Raw genomic sequence first — 15933 nt, 5'->3', positions numbered from 1 at the left:
ATTCACTTTAGCGAAAGAGTTGGGATGCTGTGTAAGGCATAAATAAAGCTAAAATACAAAGGTTTGGACACCGTTTTGCATGTTTCCCTACTGTAGGGGTCTCTGCAAGCATACAGAGGGGGTACTCTGAGAGGGTCCAAGATGACAACTTTGGAATTCTACTAGAAACAGTCGATCATATTTGTTTGTCAAAGCTGAATTCAGGGCAAACTACGCTAAATTAGCGTTTTTAGCTAACAGCTACAATAAGCATAACAGTTACTGTACGGCTATCTTTTGTTAACATGACGCTTGTTCTTATACATGTAATACATTTATTACCAACCTGAGAGTTTATCCGCTGGTCATTCGACATGACGAATGACTTCTGAAGTCTTAATTCAGCTCAAGACGCTGTAGATTCCCGTCAGTAACACTTTCGGTCCGCTAGTAAAACCTAGTTCTATTAATCTGCGCTTGAACCGGAACCGGATGTAAGTTCCAAAAAACTGAATTTTGGAACTGAAATTGAATTGTAGAACTGAAACTGAATGGTGAGAAGTGAAACTGAAATTATTCGAGAGCTGAATTTTTAAAGGATAAAATGCAGTTTCAAAGCAAATCAATTCATTTTCAAAATATAAAATTCAATTTCAATTTAGTGATGATCATTTTCAAACCATAAATTCAATTTCAAATTAGACTAATTCAAATTCAGTTTTCAAAAGCATTTATTCAAGTTACAATTCAGATTCAATCTGAGCAATTCAAATTCAAATTGAACTTACCGTAATTGTCGGGCTATAAGCCGCTACTTTTTGCACCAGCTTTGAACCCTGCGGCTTTTAGTCAGGTGCGGCTTTTCTATGGATTGTCCATGATTTTTGTCATATCGTAAGACGATTTGTTTTGTTTGTTCCGGTGTTGTACGGCACTACGTTGCCTGGCGGAAGGGCATGTGATCAGACACACAGTATCGGGTTCAAGAGTGGTATGTTGGTCACATGTCCATCCGCCAGGCAACATAGTGCCGTACAAGTAGCGCGAAAAACAAACTTCAAAGTAGCGCTATGCGTTCAGCGGGAGTCAAATCAAATCAAATCAAATCAAATCACTTTTTATTGTCACATCACATGTGCAGGCACACTGGCACAGCACATGCGAGTGAAATTCTTGTGTGCGAGCCCCACAAGCAACAGAGATGTGCAAACACAACAACACAAACGAGCAAAATACAAGAATGGCCAACCTGAAACTAATAAATATATGTACAATATATAATAGTGTATGCATTTCTGGATGTGTATACTAAATATTTTCCTACGTGTGTGTGTGTGTGTGTGTGTGTGTGTGTGTGTGTGTGTGTATACACATTTTTACAAATTAAATAGTAAAAAAATAAAATAAAATAATAATAATAATAATAATAATAAAATATATAAAATATACAGAGTTGAATATGTGCAAATATGAGTCGTGGATGATGTGCGGCGATAAACGTGCGAAAAGCAAGTTATGCTCAACTCCACCGGTGGAATCTGACAGCGTGGAAAAGTGTGAAAACATCCACGATCACCAACGGATTTCGAAGGGCTGGACTGCTGCATGATGGAGAGGAGGACACCGCCACGGCCCTTCTGAGGGTGTTCGACTCTGACACTGACAACAAAGGAAAGGAGCTGAGAGTGGATGACGTAGCCATCCTGAGCCTGTTCGTATCCGACACTGGAGAAGAGGACTTTGGTGGTTTTAGTGTGCAGGAAGAAGAGAAAGATGGTGGTGAATGACTGACTTTTCTTCTTGTTAAAGCCGTGTCACTGCACCTGAGCCTAAAAGGTAGTCCAATCTATTTTTCTGGCGTGCTGTAGGTTATTGTTATGTACTACATTTGTTACTCATTTATGAAGCACAGCACATGTTTCCTACTTGTAATTACCGCTACTTGTACATATACCTAAAAAGTTATGCAAATATGTACCCATAACTTGTTTTTCAAAATTTAAATAAAAGGGATGTGTCTCCAAACAGCCATCTCTTTCCTGACAATTCCCTTTGTGCATATTCTCTTACATATGATAAGTCAACATTGAAACACCTGCGGCTTTTAGTCAGGTGCGGCTAATGTATGTACAAAACAGGATTTTTCCCCTGATTTTAGCTTGTGCGGCTAATATTCAGGTGCGCTTTGTAGTCCGGGAAATACGGTATTCAAATTCAGTTTCTGATGGCACAGATTTCTGCCCATACCTGAAGTCCTTACTAATTCTTTTATTCTGCTGGTTATATTTTTGTTTGCTGTCAACATGCCTGCCTGTAGTTATCTCCACCAGTCAGAACTAACACTGTTTCATTTATGGGCATCTCAGAGGCATAACATGGCAAAGACACTTCAAGAATTTAGAATATAAGTCTGCATGTGAATTTCTTGATGCCAAAAGGAGTGTTTGTCTAAAGATACGGTGTTGTGAGTTTGATGTCACTAGCCACACCCAGGCCTCATTATCGTTGGACCTGTTGAAAGAAGAAATATAGAACCTGTCTGAAAAACTTGAGCAGGCTAAAAGATTTCAAAAAGCAACACATCATGTTTCGATCTAAAAAGACACCTGAGAAACAAAATAACTGATATCTATCAGTCTGTAAAGAACACTTGGGAAGGTTTGAGTCCCGTTACATCAGACATGAAACTAACACAGCATTTCATGAAAATCATACCAACAGGCAAACATGTTGGTGATACTGTGATGGTCTGGGGCTGTTTTGCTGCTTCATGACCTGAATGACTTCATTCTGCTCTCTGTCAGAAAATCCTGAAGGAGAATCTACGGCTACGTCAAGGACATCATTGTACTCAATTCATGCCCTGAAGCTCAAGCATACTTGGGTTATCTAGCGGGACACCAGCAAGTCCACCTTTGCTTAAGGTCATGTCAAAGCATTTTTTTAACCGTTCAGACAATTCATACTTGAAAAACCTCCAATATCGACCAAAATTCTTCCACAGTGATGTGAAACATTTACTGCCAATTATCACAAATGCTTGATTGCAGTTCTTTCTCCCAGGGGCAGCACAACCAAGTTTTTAGGTTTAGGGGCAGTTATTTAGCCACTGCACCGTATTTCTCTTAGTGTCAATGAGCAATCTAAGCAGAAGTCCCCAGCCCTTCCTTTGCCTGAACACCTTCTCCAGCTCTTCTGGTGCATACTAAGACCTTCCCAAGCAAGGTGAAAGACATCTCTTCAGCATTTCCCAAAATCTACCCCAAGATCTCCTTTTAGTTTGACATGCGCTAAATACTTTATCTGACTTCTTCCAATGTGAAGGAGCATCCTGAATGGCTTAACTCCCTATCCAATCTCTAAGGGTTAGCCAGAATTCCTCTTTCAACTGTGTGTATCCAGAATTGGATTCTGTCAGTTGACTGAAGCACTGGGTGAGGACTGGATTCAGTGTGCAAGTTGTGTCATCACAATCGTGTCATCTCTCAAAACAGTTCAGCATTTTCTGTTAAACCTGCCTGAATCTCCAGAGTTTGGTGGCATGTCAACATACTGACACCAAGACACTAATTTTCATTAGTACAGACAGTCCTCTAAACCAAGCAGGATCACACTATGTTAGTTTTTATATTTAAACATGAAATTATAGCCTACAAAAAAACAATCAAACAAAAAAAAAAACTATAAATACTTATAATTAAAATGTTTGTTTACCTGCAATATTAACACATGAAATTTAATTCAGCTTGCAAATCTGTATAACGGCCTTAATTTCCTTTTCTCTCAAAAATAGACACTGTGGAAAATTAAATCCAAAAATGTTTGTTTCATCGTGAAACTCAGGCACAGCTGGATTCTTGAGGAGGAGGATTAAGAGTGGTTAGCATTCATGAGGGCAAAGGCAGCTTTCACTGCTGTCTTAATGTCACAGCTCACCCACTCTGTGTGTGGAGGTGTGTGTGCGTGTGCATGTGTGTGTTTTTATTGCCAAGGTTTTTAAGGTGTGTGACCTTTTGTTTCTGAAAGATGGACTTTCCCTTAAGAGAGGAAGAAGCACTTTTAATGGAAATCAGCTACACACAAACACACTTTTTTTTAAAGAGATGGCAGTAAGACTCAAGCATATGCACACACACCATATATGCAAGGCTCTAGGCTCCCAGCAAAATGAGTCAAAAACAGTGACTATATAGCAAACATGGATGTATCCAGTGTGATATCATCTGTTGGTTTTTGACAATTATCTACATTTTAGATCTTCTGCTTTTATGCTTAAAACTCACATATCTATAGTGGCACTGATTGTTTCTCCAGAAAAAACCCTCATCCCAACACAAATATAATGTTATTGATCCTTTTTCGTGAGGCTCATTATTTTTACCTTCAACAAAACATTTTTCGACTAATTCGTTGGAAAGCATCTTACAATAGAACTTTATATGAAAAAGTTGGTAAATATTAAGTCCTTCCTCATTTTTTTATCCTAATCTTTTAACCTGATTGAATAAAAGCATCCTTTTTTCCCACTCATGTAAAGGTGGGTCACTTTGGTTGTAACAGTGCAGTCAAAATGACCTTTTTCCCAAAAAATATTTTTCTGTTCTCCTGGGCAATCAAGAAACACTTGCAGGCCACATGAGATATATAATCTCTTTGGAAAGTTCTGGGTTTAAAACCTCCAAAGAAGAGTTGGTTAGAATTCCTCCACAATGATGTGTGAGACAAAGTCACACAGAAAAATGAAAAGTGTATCTTTACACCACAGATTGCACCTGGGGTCTTGCCTGGTGTGATAGACTCCTGCCTCTATGGATCTTGTGCTCAGAGCTTGTTCCTGTGCTGCTAAATATATATATATATATATATATATATATATATATATATACACACACAAACGCAGATATATAGACAGGTTATGTGTTGTGAGAATGATTCCCTTTTTTGTGAGTATAAGGTCCAAAGACATGCTTGGTTTTTCAAAACTGGCTGTAGTTTTGACTCTGACTGAGACTGATTGTCTCTTGTTGTTAGTCCTGTGATAGTCTGATGACCTCAGATAGGCTCCAGCCCCACTGTGGGGGAGCACCCTGAATTGGATCAGTGGTTAAGAAAAAGGATAGACCGGGAGGAGGCCCCGGGGAAGACCCAGGACACGCTGGAGAGATTATATCTCTCGGCTGGCCTGGGAACGCCTTGGTATTCCCCCGGATAAGCTGGAGGAGGTGGCTGGGGAGAGGGAGGTCTGGGCCTCTTTGCTTAGGCTGCTGCCCCCGCGACCCGGCCTCGGATAAGCGGTTGAAGATGGATGGATGGATGGATAAATATACTCTAATGCAGAATATTTGTCAGACTTTATAACTGGAGGCTTGTTTTCTGGAGCTAATTATCGATAACAAAAACAGGAACTAACTTTTAATAAAATATACTTTCTGTTTTTCCAGTAAATAAGAGTTTAAAAATGCCAGCTGTGTTTATCTTAATAATTTAAAAAATAAAAAATAAAATAAAAATCGTCTACACCAGTCTGACTTCAATTTCCTGTCACCAATCATTATGTAACCCCGGGTGTCACCTTTCCATTTTGGTGCGGAGCAAAATGTTATTTCTCATCTGAATGTTCCCATGAAGGGAAAAAGAAAAAACAATAAAAGGTGGCAGCGTGGGGTGATGAAAAAAAGAAATCACTGCTCTGTATGTGGTTTTTAAATTTTTCTTATTTTTTGAATCGTCAGGTTGAGAACCACCACAGAGTAAATGGAGACGGAGCTAATGATGGCACTCAGACAGATGCTCCGTACTGGGTGTGCAGACGGGGGGAGGTTAGTCAGACTGAAATGGGGTAAATTAAAGCCTCTGAGCATCAGTAATGAGCTGGACACTCAGCGAGCAGTCACTCAAACCACAAACAGCACAAACAAGCACAGTTTCATGTCAGACAGTAAGAGTAAACAGACTTACTCTGAGCTCTGCCGCTGGCATTTAATGTGAAGTTCAGAAAGACTTTCAAACAAGCCTGAGCAATGACTGTGAAAGAGACATAACAGCCTGCTAAATGTTCATCACAAAAACCCATTAATTGTGGCTGTGTACACTAACTGAGCTATTTTGTGGAACAACCACAGGTAGTATATAAAAGATGGTGTCACCTTTTGGGTTTGACTGCACATTTTCAAACCTCAAGCCATTTTTTACCATTAAAAATCCTACATGTGACAACAAAAGAACAAATAAGGTTGAGAGGTCCAGCTCAGTGAGTCCAATCTGATGAAATGAAGCCTACACTGTAAAACCCAACAGTGCATCTTACTAAAAGAAGTAAGTTGTTCTTACTCAGTTCTGAAAAATAGTTAAAGTAACTTTCATGAAGTGTGTTAGATAGACCCAAAAGTATACATATGATATAATAACTTTATTGTAATAAGTACACATTGTGTTTTTGTAACGTTTTAAGTACTGTTGCTTTAAACTGTTTAAGTTATGCTAATTCATCATCCACAGCCCCGCCCCCAGTGTTTTGCCTGGACTTGTCGGCCATGAGACAGGAGCCTCGTCAAGAGAGTGGAAAGTACAAGATAAAGTTATTTTTATGTTTTTTTGTTAATGCTTACTTCTAGCATACAAAACGTACATTTATCAGACTGCTTTGTTTTAGTTGTACTTCGTTGTAATTTATCAGACTACTTTGTTGTAGTAGCTCGTAACTTAGCTTGCCAGCACACAATTCCCGCCTAGCGCTATATGAAGTCTGCCTTCACAATTTAAAAAATTAACGGTTGGTGGCTTGTTTCAATCAATAGTTGGTAAGTAGTCTAATTTTTGCAAACTGCATGCCACAAAACCTTTGGTAAAATCAGTGTTTAGACTTTTCTGACTCTGACCTTTATCAAGTTCAAATGTAGCCTACTTTTGACACAGTGAAAATAGTAGAAAATTTATTTAGTGTTAATTTTAAGAGTCTAGTGGACAAGTTCGCCTTCACAAATTTTGAATATGATGGTTAGTGGCATTTTAGTCGTGAAATAATTTACCTTTTCAAAGCTGCACTGCACCAAACCTAAACGTTTCTGACTCTGTACTTTCCAAGGGTTAGCCTATTGTGTACTTCACTTGTGTAAAATTGCTTTATTATTTTATAACATATAGAGTAGTTGACCAACCTGAATTGAAAATGAACTGTAGTGCAAGAATAAATCTTACTGTTTTCCAAGCTTGTGTTATTCAGATTGACTGTTTTTAAGTGAAGTAAAAGTCTAAAAGTAAAAACTGTTCTGCTAGCTTTCTGTCCTCATGGCTTTTGTGTTATTACAGTCTGACGATTGAAGGAGCAGTAGCATGCCAAGAGATCATCCAGCACGGCACTAAAGACAGCCAGTAAAGGTGATTTTAAAACAATTTGGTATCAAAATGTGGAATTGCAAGTTGTGTAGTTTGTCTAGTTTTTCTACTGTCATAAAAGTCATGTTGTTGAAGCATTATCGGCTCAACCATGGTCAGTACTCCACAATTTCACCCTTACCCTGTCTCTACAACACATGCATGTGTACATTTAGTACATTTAATTCATTAAAGATATACATGTCAACAATGCACACTCCCACGCAAAGAAAAGACGGTTCTTATCTAGATTTGAATAATTATGGATTTTGTTGCTCTATGTGTAATTTTAAGCAGCCATTTATTGAAAGCCAAATGTTTATCCATCTGAGGGGGCATTTAAAACAAAAAGAAACTGTCCCATGTCCTTTCAAGAACTGCAATTTTAAAATCAATGTCTATTCAACCTTCAATGCCCACAAATGCAGAGACCACCAAAATTCAACAAGTTACGATGAAGGCATTGTGCAAAGTGTTATAAATGTAGAACAAAAAGATGACATGCAGCTTGATTCAATAGAGTCATCAGATGACAATCAAGTGGCATCCACCAGTGAAATCAGTGGAATTGAGGGTTTAGAAGAGCAGTTGCAATACAATCTGGCTGGATTTTTCTTGAAAATGCAGACCCTTCTCCATGTGTCCCAGAGAGCAACACAGGAGATTATTGAGCATATTGATCAGTTGTTTTTGTTATCACAACCTTTGGTTAGAAAATCCATTGTAGATATACTGAAAAAGCACAACTGTACATATACGGACAAACTGGTGGATGAGATTTGTCAGGCAGTTTCTGATAGTAATGTTTTACATAAATGTGTCACATCTGAAGGACCACTATCTACAGCAAAGAGGAGGGAATCATATTATGAAGAAAATTTTCCATATGTCAAACCTGTGGAGTATTTAATTGAATCGTCAAAGGACACTTATATGTATGTCCCTATTCTCACATCTTTGCAATTGTTGTTGAAAAAAAAAGATGTGCTTGAAGAAATTAAACAAGCACCCACACAGATTCCTGGACATTTCATGTCATTTTGTGATGGATCCTACTACCAGGAAAATGTTCTACTGTCACAAGAGGGACAGAAATTGTCAATGATACTTTATGTGGATGATTTTGATCACAAACCCACTTGGTACCTCAAAGAAAATACATAAAGTCTTTGCAGTTTATTGGACACTGGAAAACTTTCCAGTTAAATCTCGTTCTGCTCTACACTGCACTCAGCTTGCTCTGCTGTGCAATTCCAATGATGTACGCCAGTTTGGGTGTAAGGAAATGTTGTCACCACGCTTAAATGATCTGAAAACTCTTGAAGAAGTAGGTGTCTACATTGAGACTCTTGGTGAATGTCTTAAAGGCACTGTCTACTCTGTTGTGGCAGACAACCTTGCTGCCCATGGACTTGCTGGTTTCAATGAGAGTTTCAGGTCTACATATTTCTGTAGGTTTTGCCAAACAGAAATGCAAACAGAAAATGCTGTTACAGGGAATTATGTAATGAGAACAAAAGATGCTCATGATAATTATTGTGCAAGAGCTTCAGAATGATGACATTAAGGAAAACTATGGTGTTAAAAACACCTGTGTTCCTTCTGACCATCTCTCTTTCTTTCATCCTGTCACAGGCTTCCCACCTGACTTCCTACATGACCTGTTTGAAGGTGTTGTTTCAGTGGAGTTGGCACATTGTGTAAAGGTTTGATTTCTAAGAGATATTTTAACTTAGAAGACTTAAACAGAGCAATTCTGCGCTTTCCATACCAACATTCTGACAAAGTTAATCGCCCTCATCCAATAACCTCAAATTTTGCCAGGCGAGGGACCATGGCCAGCACTCTTTCATGAGACACAGGTAAGTACAACTACATATATAACATTTGCTGTTCATATAGTATGCTGTGTTTTGCTTATAATATTTTTGGAATTCTCTTCAGCTCTACTTTGAATTTCATCGGATCACCAATAAGAATCTACCACATGTGTTTTATGCTGCGCTGGATGATTATGCTCCTCAGCTGATTGGACTTTACAAAAAGAGGAAAACTGGACGGGTCGGTGAAAGGATGGAGCAGCTTTTGTTGGCATATGGAAAACAGGTATTTAAAAAATACTAATTATTATTCTGCTTGCTTGGCAGTTGCCATTGTTATGTTTATATATATATATATATATATATAACACGAGACAACATGTTTTTTTTTAACACCCAGCACGCCCCTGCGGGCGGTTTATCCTTCAAGCTCGGGTCCTCTACCAGAGGCCTGGGAGCTTGAGGGTCCTGCGCAGTATCTTAGCTGTTCCCAGGACTGCGCTCTTCTGGACAGAGATCTCTGATGTTATTCCCGGGATCTGCTGGAGCCGCTCGCCTAGCTTGGGAGTCACCGATTACCACAGGGACCACCGTTACCTTCACCCTCCACATCCTCTCGAGCTCTTCTCTGAGCCCTTGGTATTTCTCCAGCTTCTCGTGTTCCTTCTTCCTGATATTGCTGTCATTCGGAACCGCTACATCGATCACTACGGCCGTCTTCTTCTGTTTGTCTACCACCACTATGTCCGGTTGGTTAGCCACCACCATTTTGTCCGTCTGTATCTGGAAGTCCCACAGGATCTTAGCTCGGTCATTCTCCACCACCCTTGGGGGCGTCTCCCATTTTGACCTCGGGACTTCCAGGTTATACTCAGCACAGATGTTCCTGTACACTATGCCGGCCACTTGGTTATGGCGTTCCATGTATGCCTTGCCTGCTAGCATCTTGCACCCTGCTGTTATGTGCTGGATTGTCTCTGTAAGCATCTTTACACAGCCTGCACCTGGGGTCTTGCCTGGTGTGATAGACCCCAGCCTCTATGGATCTTGTACTCAGAGCTTGTTCTTGTGCTGCCATGATTAGTGCCTCTGTGCTGTCTTTCAGTCCAGCTTTGTCCAGCCACTGGTAGGATTTCTGGATATCAGCCACCTCCTCTATCTGCCGGTGGTACATACCGTGCAGGGGCCTGTCCTTCCATGATGGTTCCTCGTTTCCCTCCTCTTTCTTGGGTTTCTGCTGTGAGAGCAGTCCCTTCTTTCGAATGTTGGAACACTGAGCTACTAGTTGTTTCGCCGTCATTGTGGATGTTGGGTATCGAAGAATCCATGGGTCCCTCATCCTATTCATGTAGCCCCTTCGGCCGGGGTTACTTGCGTAGTAGCATTCCAACAACGCCCTGTTTTTGTCTCTTGCCCACCGATGCCCACCGAGCCGGCATGCCTTCATATTTATTTGTCTCGCTCATGTCTGCGGTAGGCTCGCTTAGCATAGGGGGTCTAGCCTTAGGACCCTTACTGGATACAGACGCCCCAGGCAGGAATCGAACTTGCGATCCTCTGTTCCAAAGGCGTGTAGTCTAACCACTACGCTATCCAGCTGCTATAATGTAATGTAATGTGTGCGTGTTAGTCCCCATAGGGAAACAGTTCCTCTGCATTTAACCCATTCACCCACTGCTTCTGTAGGGACGGTGTGTACCGTCCCTACCGTGTAGGGACGGTACACACTGCTCCCCGTGTACCGTCCCTACACGGGGAGCAGTGTGTAGGGACGGTACCTTGCTCAGGGGTACCTCAGGGTAGCCAAGGTAGCCTTCCGATCATGGGGCCACCACTCTACCTACTGAGCTATCCCTGCCCAGTATATATGTGTGTGTATGTGTATATATATATATATATATATATATATATATATATATATATATATATATATATATATATATATATATATATACACATTTATTTATTTATTTTTTAGGACAAAAATGACATCTATGCAACTAGAACAGCAGTTCTGGCCGGCCTACCAATGTACCTCAAAGAGGATTCTTCAGAGATTTTCAAAACATGCAAGGTACTTTGGTATTACAATAATTTGCACATTTGAATTTAAAAAAGGTTGAAAGGAGTTTATAAGTCATCTAGACTTGGGTTGAAAGTTGAAGACGTGAAGTTGAATGACTTATAAACTTCTTTCATCCTTGATTTGACTACCTGGATGAATGAAAAATGAACCTTCACTGTCAACTTAAAACATGTTATGATATATAGAATTTGAAAAACTGAAGAAAGGTGCCTGACCATTTGTATTTATGCTTTTAACAGAGATATTACAGATGAATAATTGTGCACTCTGTATTATATCTTAGGGTGAAATTGAGTTCTATGAAGCCACAATTGCTCTGGTTGCTGATGTTGATGAAGAGGAGGTGCCTGGAGGAGTTCCTTTCTCACCACGCCAAGTGTTCATAGAAATTGAAGATCAGGTTGTTATGACTCGTCACTCATGGACTGATGCCCTGGTGTGTTTGTTTGGGCTAATATATGCTCTGCATCTGAGCTATCCTAAGAAGTGTACTGGCTTTTTTGAGTTCATTCAAGTAGTGTTGCTGAAGCTAGACGATGAGAGAAAGCAACTAAAACCAAAATTGCAGACACTAAAAAATGAGCTTGTGCAGATGATTTTTGTTTTTCACTGGTCACTATATTTGTGCTTTTTCAGTTATCTGTGAATGGCTTCAATAGTTTTATTTGTTCTGGGTAATTAGCTTTCTAAAAGGCAATGTGGAGAAAGCTAAGAATAAGGAGACAATCCATATTTGACGTTTTGTTTGTGATTGAAAAAAATCTTCACATAGTGTGTAATCTTAAGCTTATTTCTAAAAACACATTTTAGTTACATGGAAATCTTTTGCGAGATAACTGATAATTAGTCAATATGTACAGTATACTTTCATGCTTTATTTTTTAATTGTATGATGAGTGCCAGTTCACTTGATTCGAGGTCTGGGCAAAACTGTTGCGAAGCCACAAATACCTTTGAGAATACTTTTTGTTAGTGACATCCTTAGTTCAGCTGTTTTCTATAGTTGCATTGCTGTAGTGCATGCGATTTCATTATTATACTAAATGTTACTTAAAATTGTAATTGTTATGGCTCTAATTGCCTCTAGACTATTGTTTTTTATGTGCACCTATGTATCAGGTCTACATTACTAAATTTGTGTTCTGTACATTTAATCGATTTTCAAAATGCTACAAAAAACATTCAGAATTCCCTAAAAGCGCAAGTTTTAAAATGCCTAATTATTTGTTATTTGATAATGGCTTTAGCAGTCATAGGTTATGACTGAAAGTATGGTTGTATTCATTCTGTATTTTCTCTGCAGTTAAAGTTAATAAAGACTGAATGGAAAGAATAATAGCTTGGTTTTGTGTTAATAGTACTTGAACCATTTGGTGCAATCGGTTTCCCCAATTGGATTAAGTTGTTTAAATACAACTATTTAAGTTAATTTAACTTAATTTGAATATGAGCATGTAACACTTTAAATAATCCATCCATCCATCCATCTTCATCCGCTTTATCCGGGGCCGGGTCGCGGGGGCAGCAGCCTAAGCAAAGAGGCCCAGACCTCCCTCTCCCCAGCCACCTCCTCCAGCTTATCCGGGGGAATACCAAGGCGTTCCCAGGCCAGCCGAGAGATATAATCTCTCCAGCGTGTCCTGGGTCTGCCCCGGGGCCTCCTCCCGGTGGGACATGCCTGGAACACCTCACCCAGGAGGCGCCCAGGGGGCATCCTTGTCAGATGCCCGAACCACCTCAGCTGGCTCCTTTCGATGTGGAGCAGCAGCTGCTCTACTCTGAGCCCCTCCCGGATGGCCGAACTTCTCACCCTATCTCTAAGGGAGAGGCCAGCCACCCTTCGGAGGAAGCTCATTTCCGCCGCTTGTATCCGCGATCTCGTTCTTTCGGTCACTACCCACAGCTCGTGGCCATAGGTGAGGGTAGGGACGTAGATCGACCGGTAAATTGAGAGCTTCGCTTTTACACTCAGCTCCCTCTTCACCACGACGGACCGGTGCAGCGTCCGCATTACTGCAGCTGCAGCCCCAATCCGTCTGTCGATCTCCGGCTCCCTTCTCCCATCACTCGCGAACAGACAAAGAGCGATTCATAAGACCCTTATGAAAAGGACACCGAGGGAACAGTTTACCCTGCCCGGGATAGGGTTACCGGGGCCCCGCCCTGGAGCCAGGCCCGGGGAGGGTGCCCGAGGGCGAGCGTCTGGTGGCCGGGCCTTAGTCCATGGGGCCCGGCCGGGCACAGCCCGAAGAGGAGACATGGGCCCATCCTCCCGCAGGCCCACCACCCGCAGGAGGCGCCATAGGGGTCGGGTGCATTGTGTGCCGGGTGGCGGCCAGGAGCGGAGGCCCTGGCGGACTCACCCCCGGCTGCCAAGACTGGCACTTTAAATAAGTTTGAATAAATACAGCATCTTAGTACAACAAATTTAATGGTTTAAGTTAAAACATACTAAAAACAATGAGTAAATAAACATAATGCATTTGAGTTACATTATCATATTTGCTTTGGGTTCTTGGGACTCTAATAAAGTACTTAAATAACCCACAACTGTTTAAGTTACAAAACTTGAATCAATTGGTGCAATCGGTTTCCCCAAATCATTTGAGTTAACTTAACTTGTCAGGTTTTACAGTGTAGCACTCATCTATTGTTATGAAGGGGGAAACTGTCTGTAGAATTTCAGTTTTTTGGCTCTTCCCCATTGGTTAAATTTTTAAGTCACTTATGCTAAATAGACTCCAATTTGTTCGTGTAAATGGGGAGTCTTCTTCACAGACCAAGATCAAATATGGAGTTCCACAAGGTTCTCTGCTAGGACCAATTCTTTTTATATTATACATGCTTCCTTAAGCCGCATTTGAAGTCATAGTATGCATTTTCATTTCTATCCTGGAACAGCCCCCCATGGAATACCTCTGTCTGTCAATGAAACCAGATAACCATCACACATCCACTGGTTAAATTGCAGGAATGTCTTAAAGGCATAAAGACCTGGATGACCTCTAATTTCCTGCTTCTAAATTGAAAAAAAAACTGAGGTTATTGTACTCTAATCTTGTCTCCAGTAACACTGTGATGAATCTTGGAGTCACTTCAAGCCAACATATGTCCTTCAGTGAGCACATCAAAGAACAATTAGGGGTGCCTTCATACATTTGCATAATATTTCCAACACTAGAAACATCACATCTCAGAGTGATTCTAAAAAACTAGTTCATGTATTAGAACGTCTACTGTCAGAATTCAATATTATCAGTAGCGGTTTTTGATACAGGCGGTTGCCCGGGGCGGCGTCACGGGCATCGGCAAAAAAAAAAATTGCTCGTACTCATGCTGCCCCGACATCAGCCGGCGCATATTGGGAATGGCATAGGCACCGATCGGTTTTCTATTGCCCATTTGCTGGGAGTAAGGGCGCCCTCTGTTTGCGAGGTGCGCCTGCTGCTTGCGGCACACGGAGGAGAGGGCGGGGCGAGGGGGGATTCTCTGGCTGGCTGGAGCAGCACCCTAATAACAACAATAATAATAAAACAAAATAAAAACAAACCAACAAACACGAAAACACCAGACATTATGATACAGACTTATAATTTGCACCGATGTTTTTTTGAAATTCTATATACGAAAAGTGAGCGCGAGAACCCTCGGTGCGCCTGCTCGCTGCTGAAGTCAAAGTAAACTTTATTGTCATCTCCGCTACATACAGTCCAGTATATAGAGAGACGAGACGACGAGGCTCCAGTTACAGCAGTGCAAATAAACAAACAATAAATATAAGAAGAGTAAGAAAATAAATATACACTTTAGGACCAGGGGTAAAGGGATCAATAACAATTTAAAATTTATAATTTACAGTTTGATGATTTAAAGTCTCACACACAAACCGTCGAAAGGGGAGGAGAACCCTGCTGCTTCCAGATAGAGCACATTTCATTCATAATGTTGTAAATCCAAGCCCATTATCCATTCATGATTTGAATCCTGGGTTGTGTGAAATCCCAGAAATACACCTTAGACAAAGTGAATCTGTGAACTAAGGTGTAGGTCTGTTAGGTTATGTTGTGGTGATCCTCGGGTTTGGGATGGGTGTTCATACTGCAGTCCAAAATTAAAACCAATGGAAGATGGACAAGAAAAGTTCAAAGCCATCAGGTGCTCAGTTTAGCAAAAATAGAAAAGAAGAGGAGGAGAAACGAGCAAAAGATGCAGGTAAGCAGATGTGTCACTTTATAATGGCAGGTCATCCTGAAACAACCAGAATCAGAATACTTTATTACTAAGGAAATAATGTGGATTACAGTTACTCCAAAAAGATATGGTAATAATAGTAACAGTAACAGACTAAACTCCAAACAATACATTATGTTACAGATTTTAATATTAATTAGTGATTGTCAGTTGTTGATTTGTCCTGTTCTCAATGTATGATGAATTATAATGGCTGTTTGGTAGCTGTTTGCATACAATGCATACTCTCTCTCTCTTCATGTGTGTGTGTGTTTCTCTGGCGAAATTCAGTATGGTTCTGACAACAGTTTTATGTTAATGTATAATATTTAATATGTTTTGTGTGTGTGTGGGTGGGGGGTGGTGGGGGGGCGCCAGAGGGAGTGTTCGCCCGGGGCGCCAAAAAGGCTAGGACCGCCACTGAATATTATCATGGATTTCTAA

General features: G+C 40.6%; 1 protein-coding gene across 1 annotated transcript; it reads left to right on the top strand.

Moving 5' to 3' along the window:
• Nucleotides 1-4177: 4177 nt before the first annotated feature.
• Nucleotides 4178-11905, top strand: LOC146635436 (uncharacterized). Its single transcript, XM_085350116.1, has 7 exons — nt 4178-4183; nt 5712-5798; nt 8588-8804; nt 9178-9215; nt 9298-9459; nt 11152-11247; nt 11543-11905. The coding sequence occupies exons 1-7, from the start codon at nt 4178-4180 to the stop codon at nt 11903-11905; spliced, it is 969 nt and encodes a 322-aa protein (XP_085206242.1).
• The last annotated feature ends 4028 nt before the right edge of the window (nt 11906-15933 follow it).

The sequence above is a fragment of the Diplotaxodon limnothrissa genome, linkage group LG3, assembly GCF_057381915.1.
Source record: "Diplotaxodon limnothrissa isolate DT_005_m linkage group LG3, D_limnothrissa_male_GT1.1, whole genome shotgun sequence".
Taxonomy (NCBI): Eukaryota; Metazoa; Chordata; class Actinopteri; order Cichliformes; family Cichlidae; genus Diplotaxodon; species Diplotaxodon limnothrissa.
The sequence above is the reverse complement of the archived record's forward strand: the minus strand, read 5'-3'. Positions and strand labels throughout refer to the sequence as shown.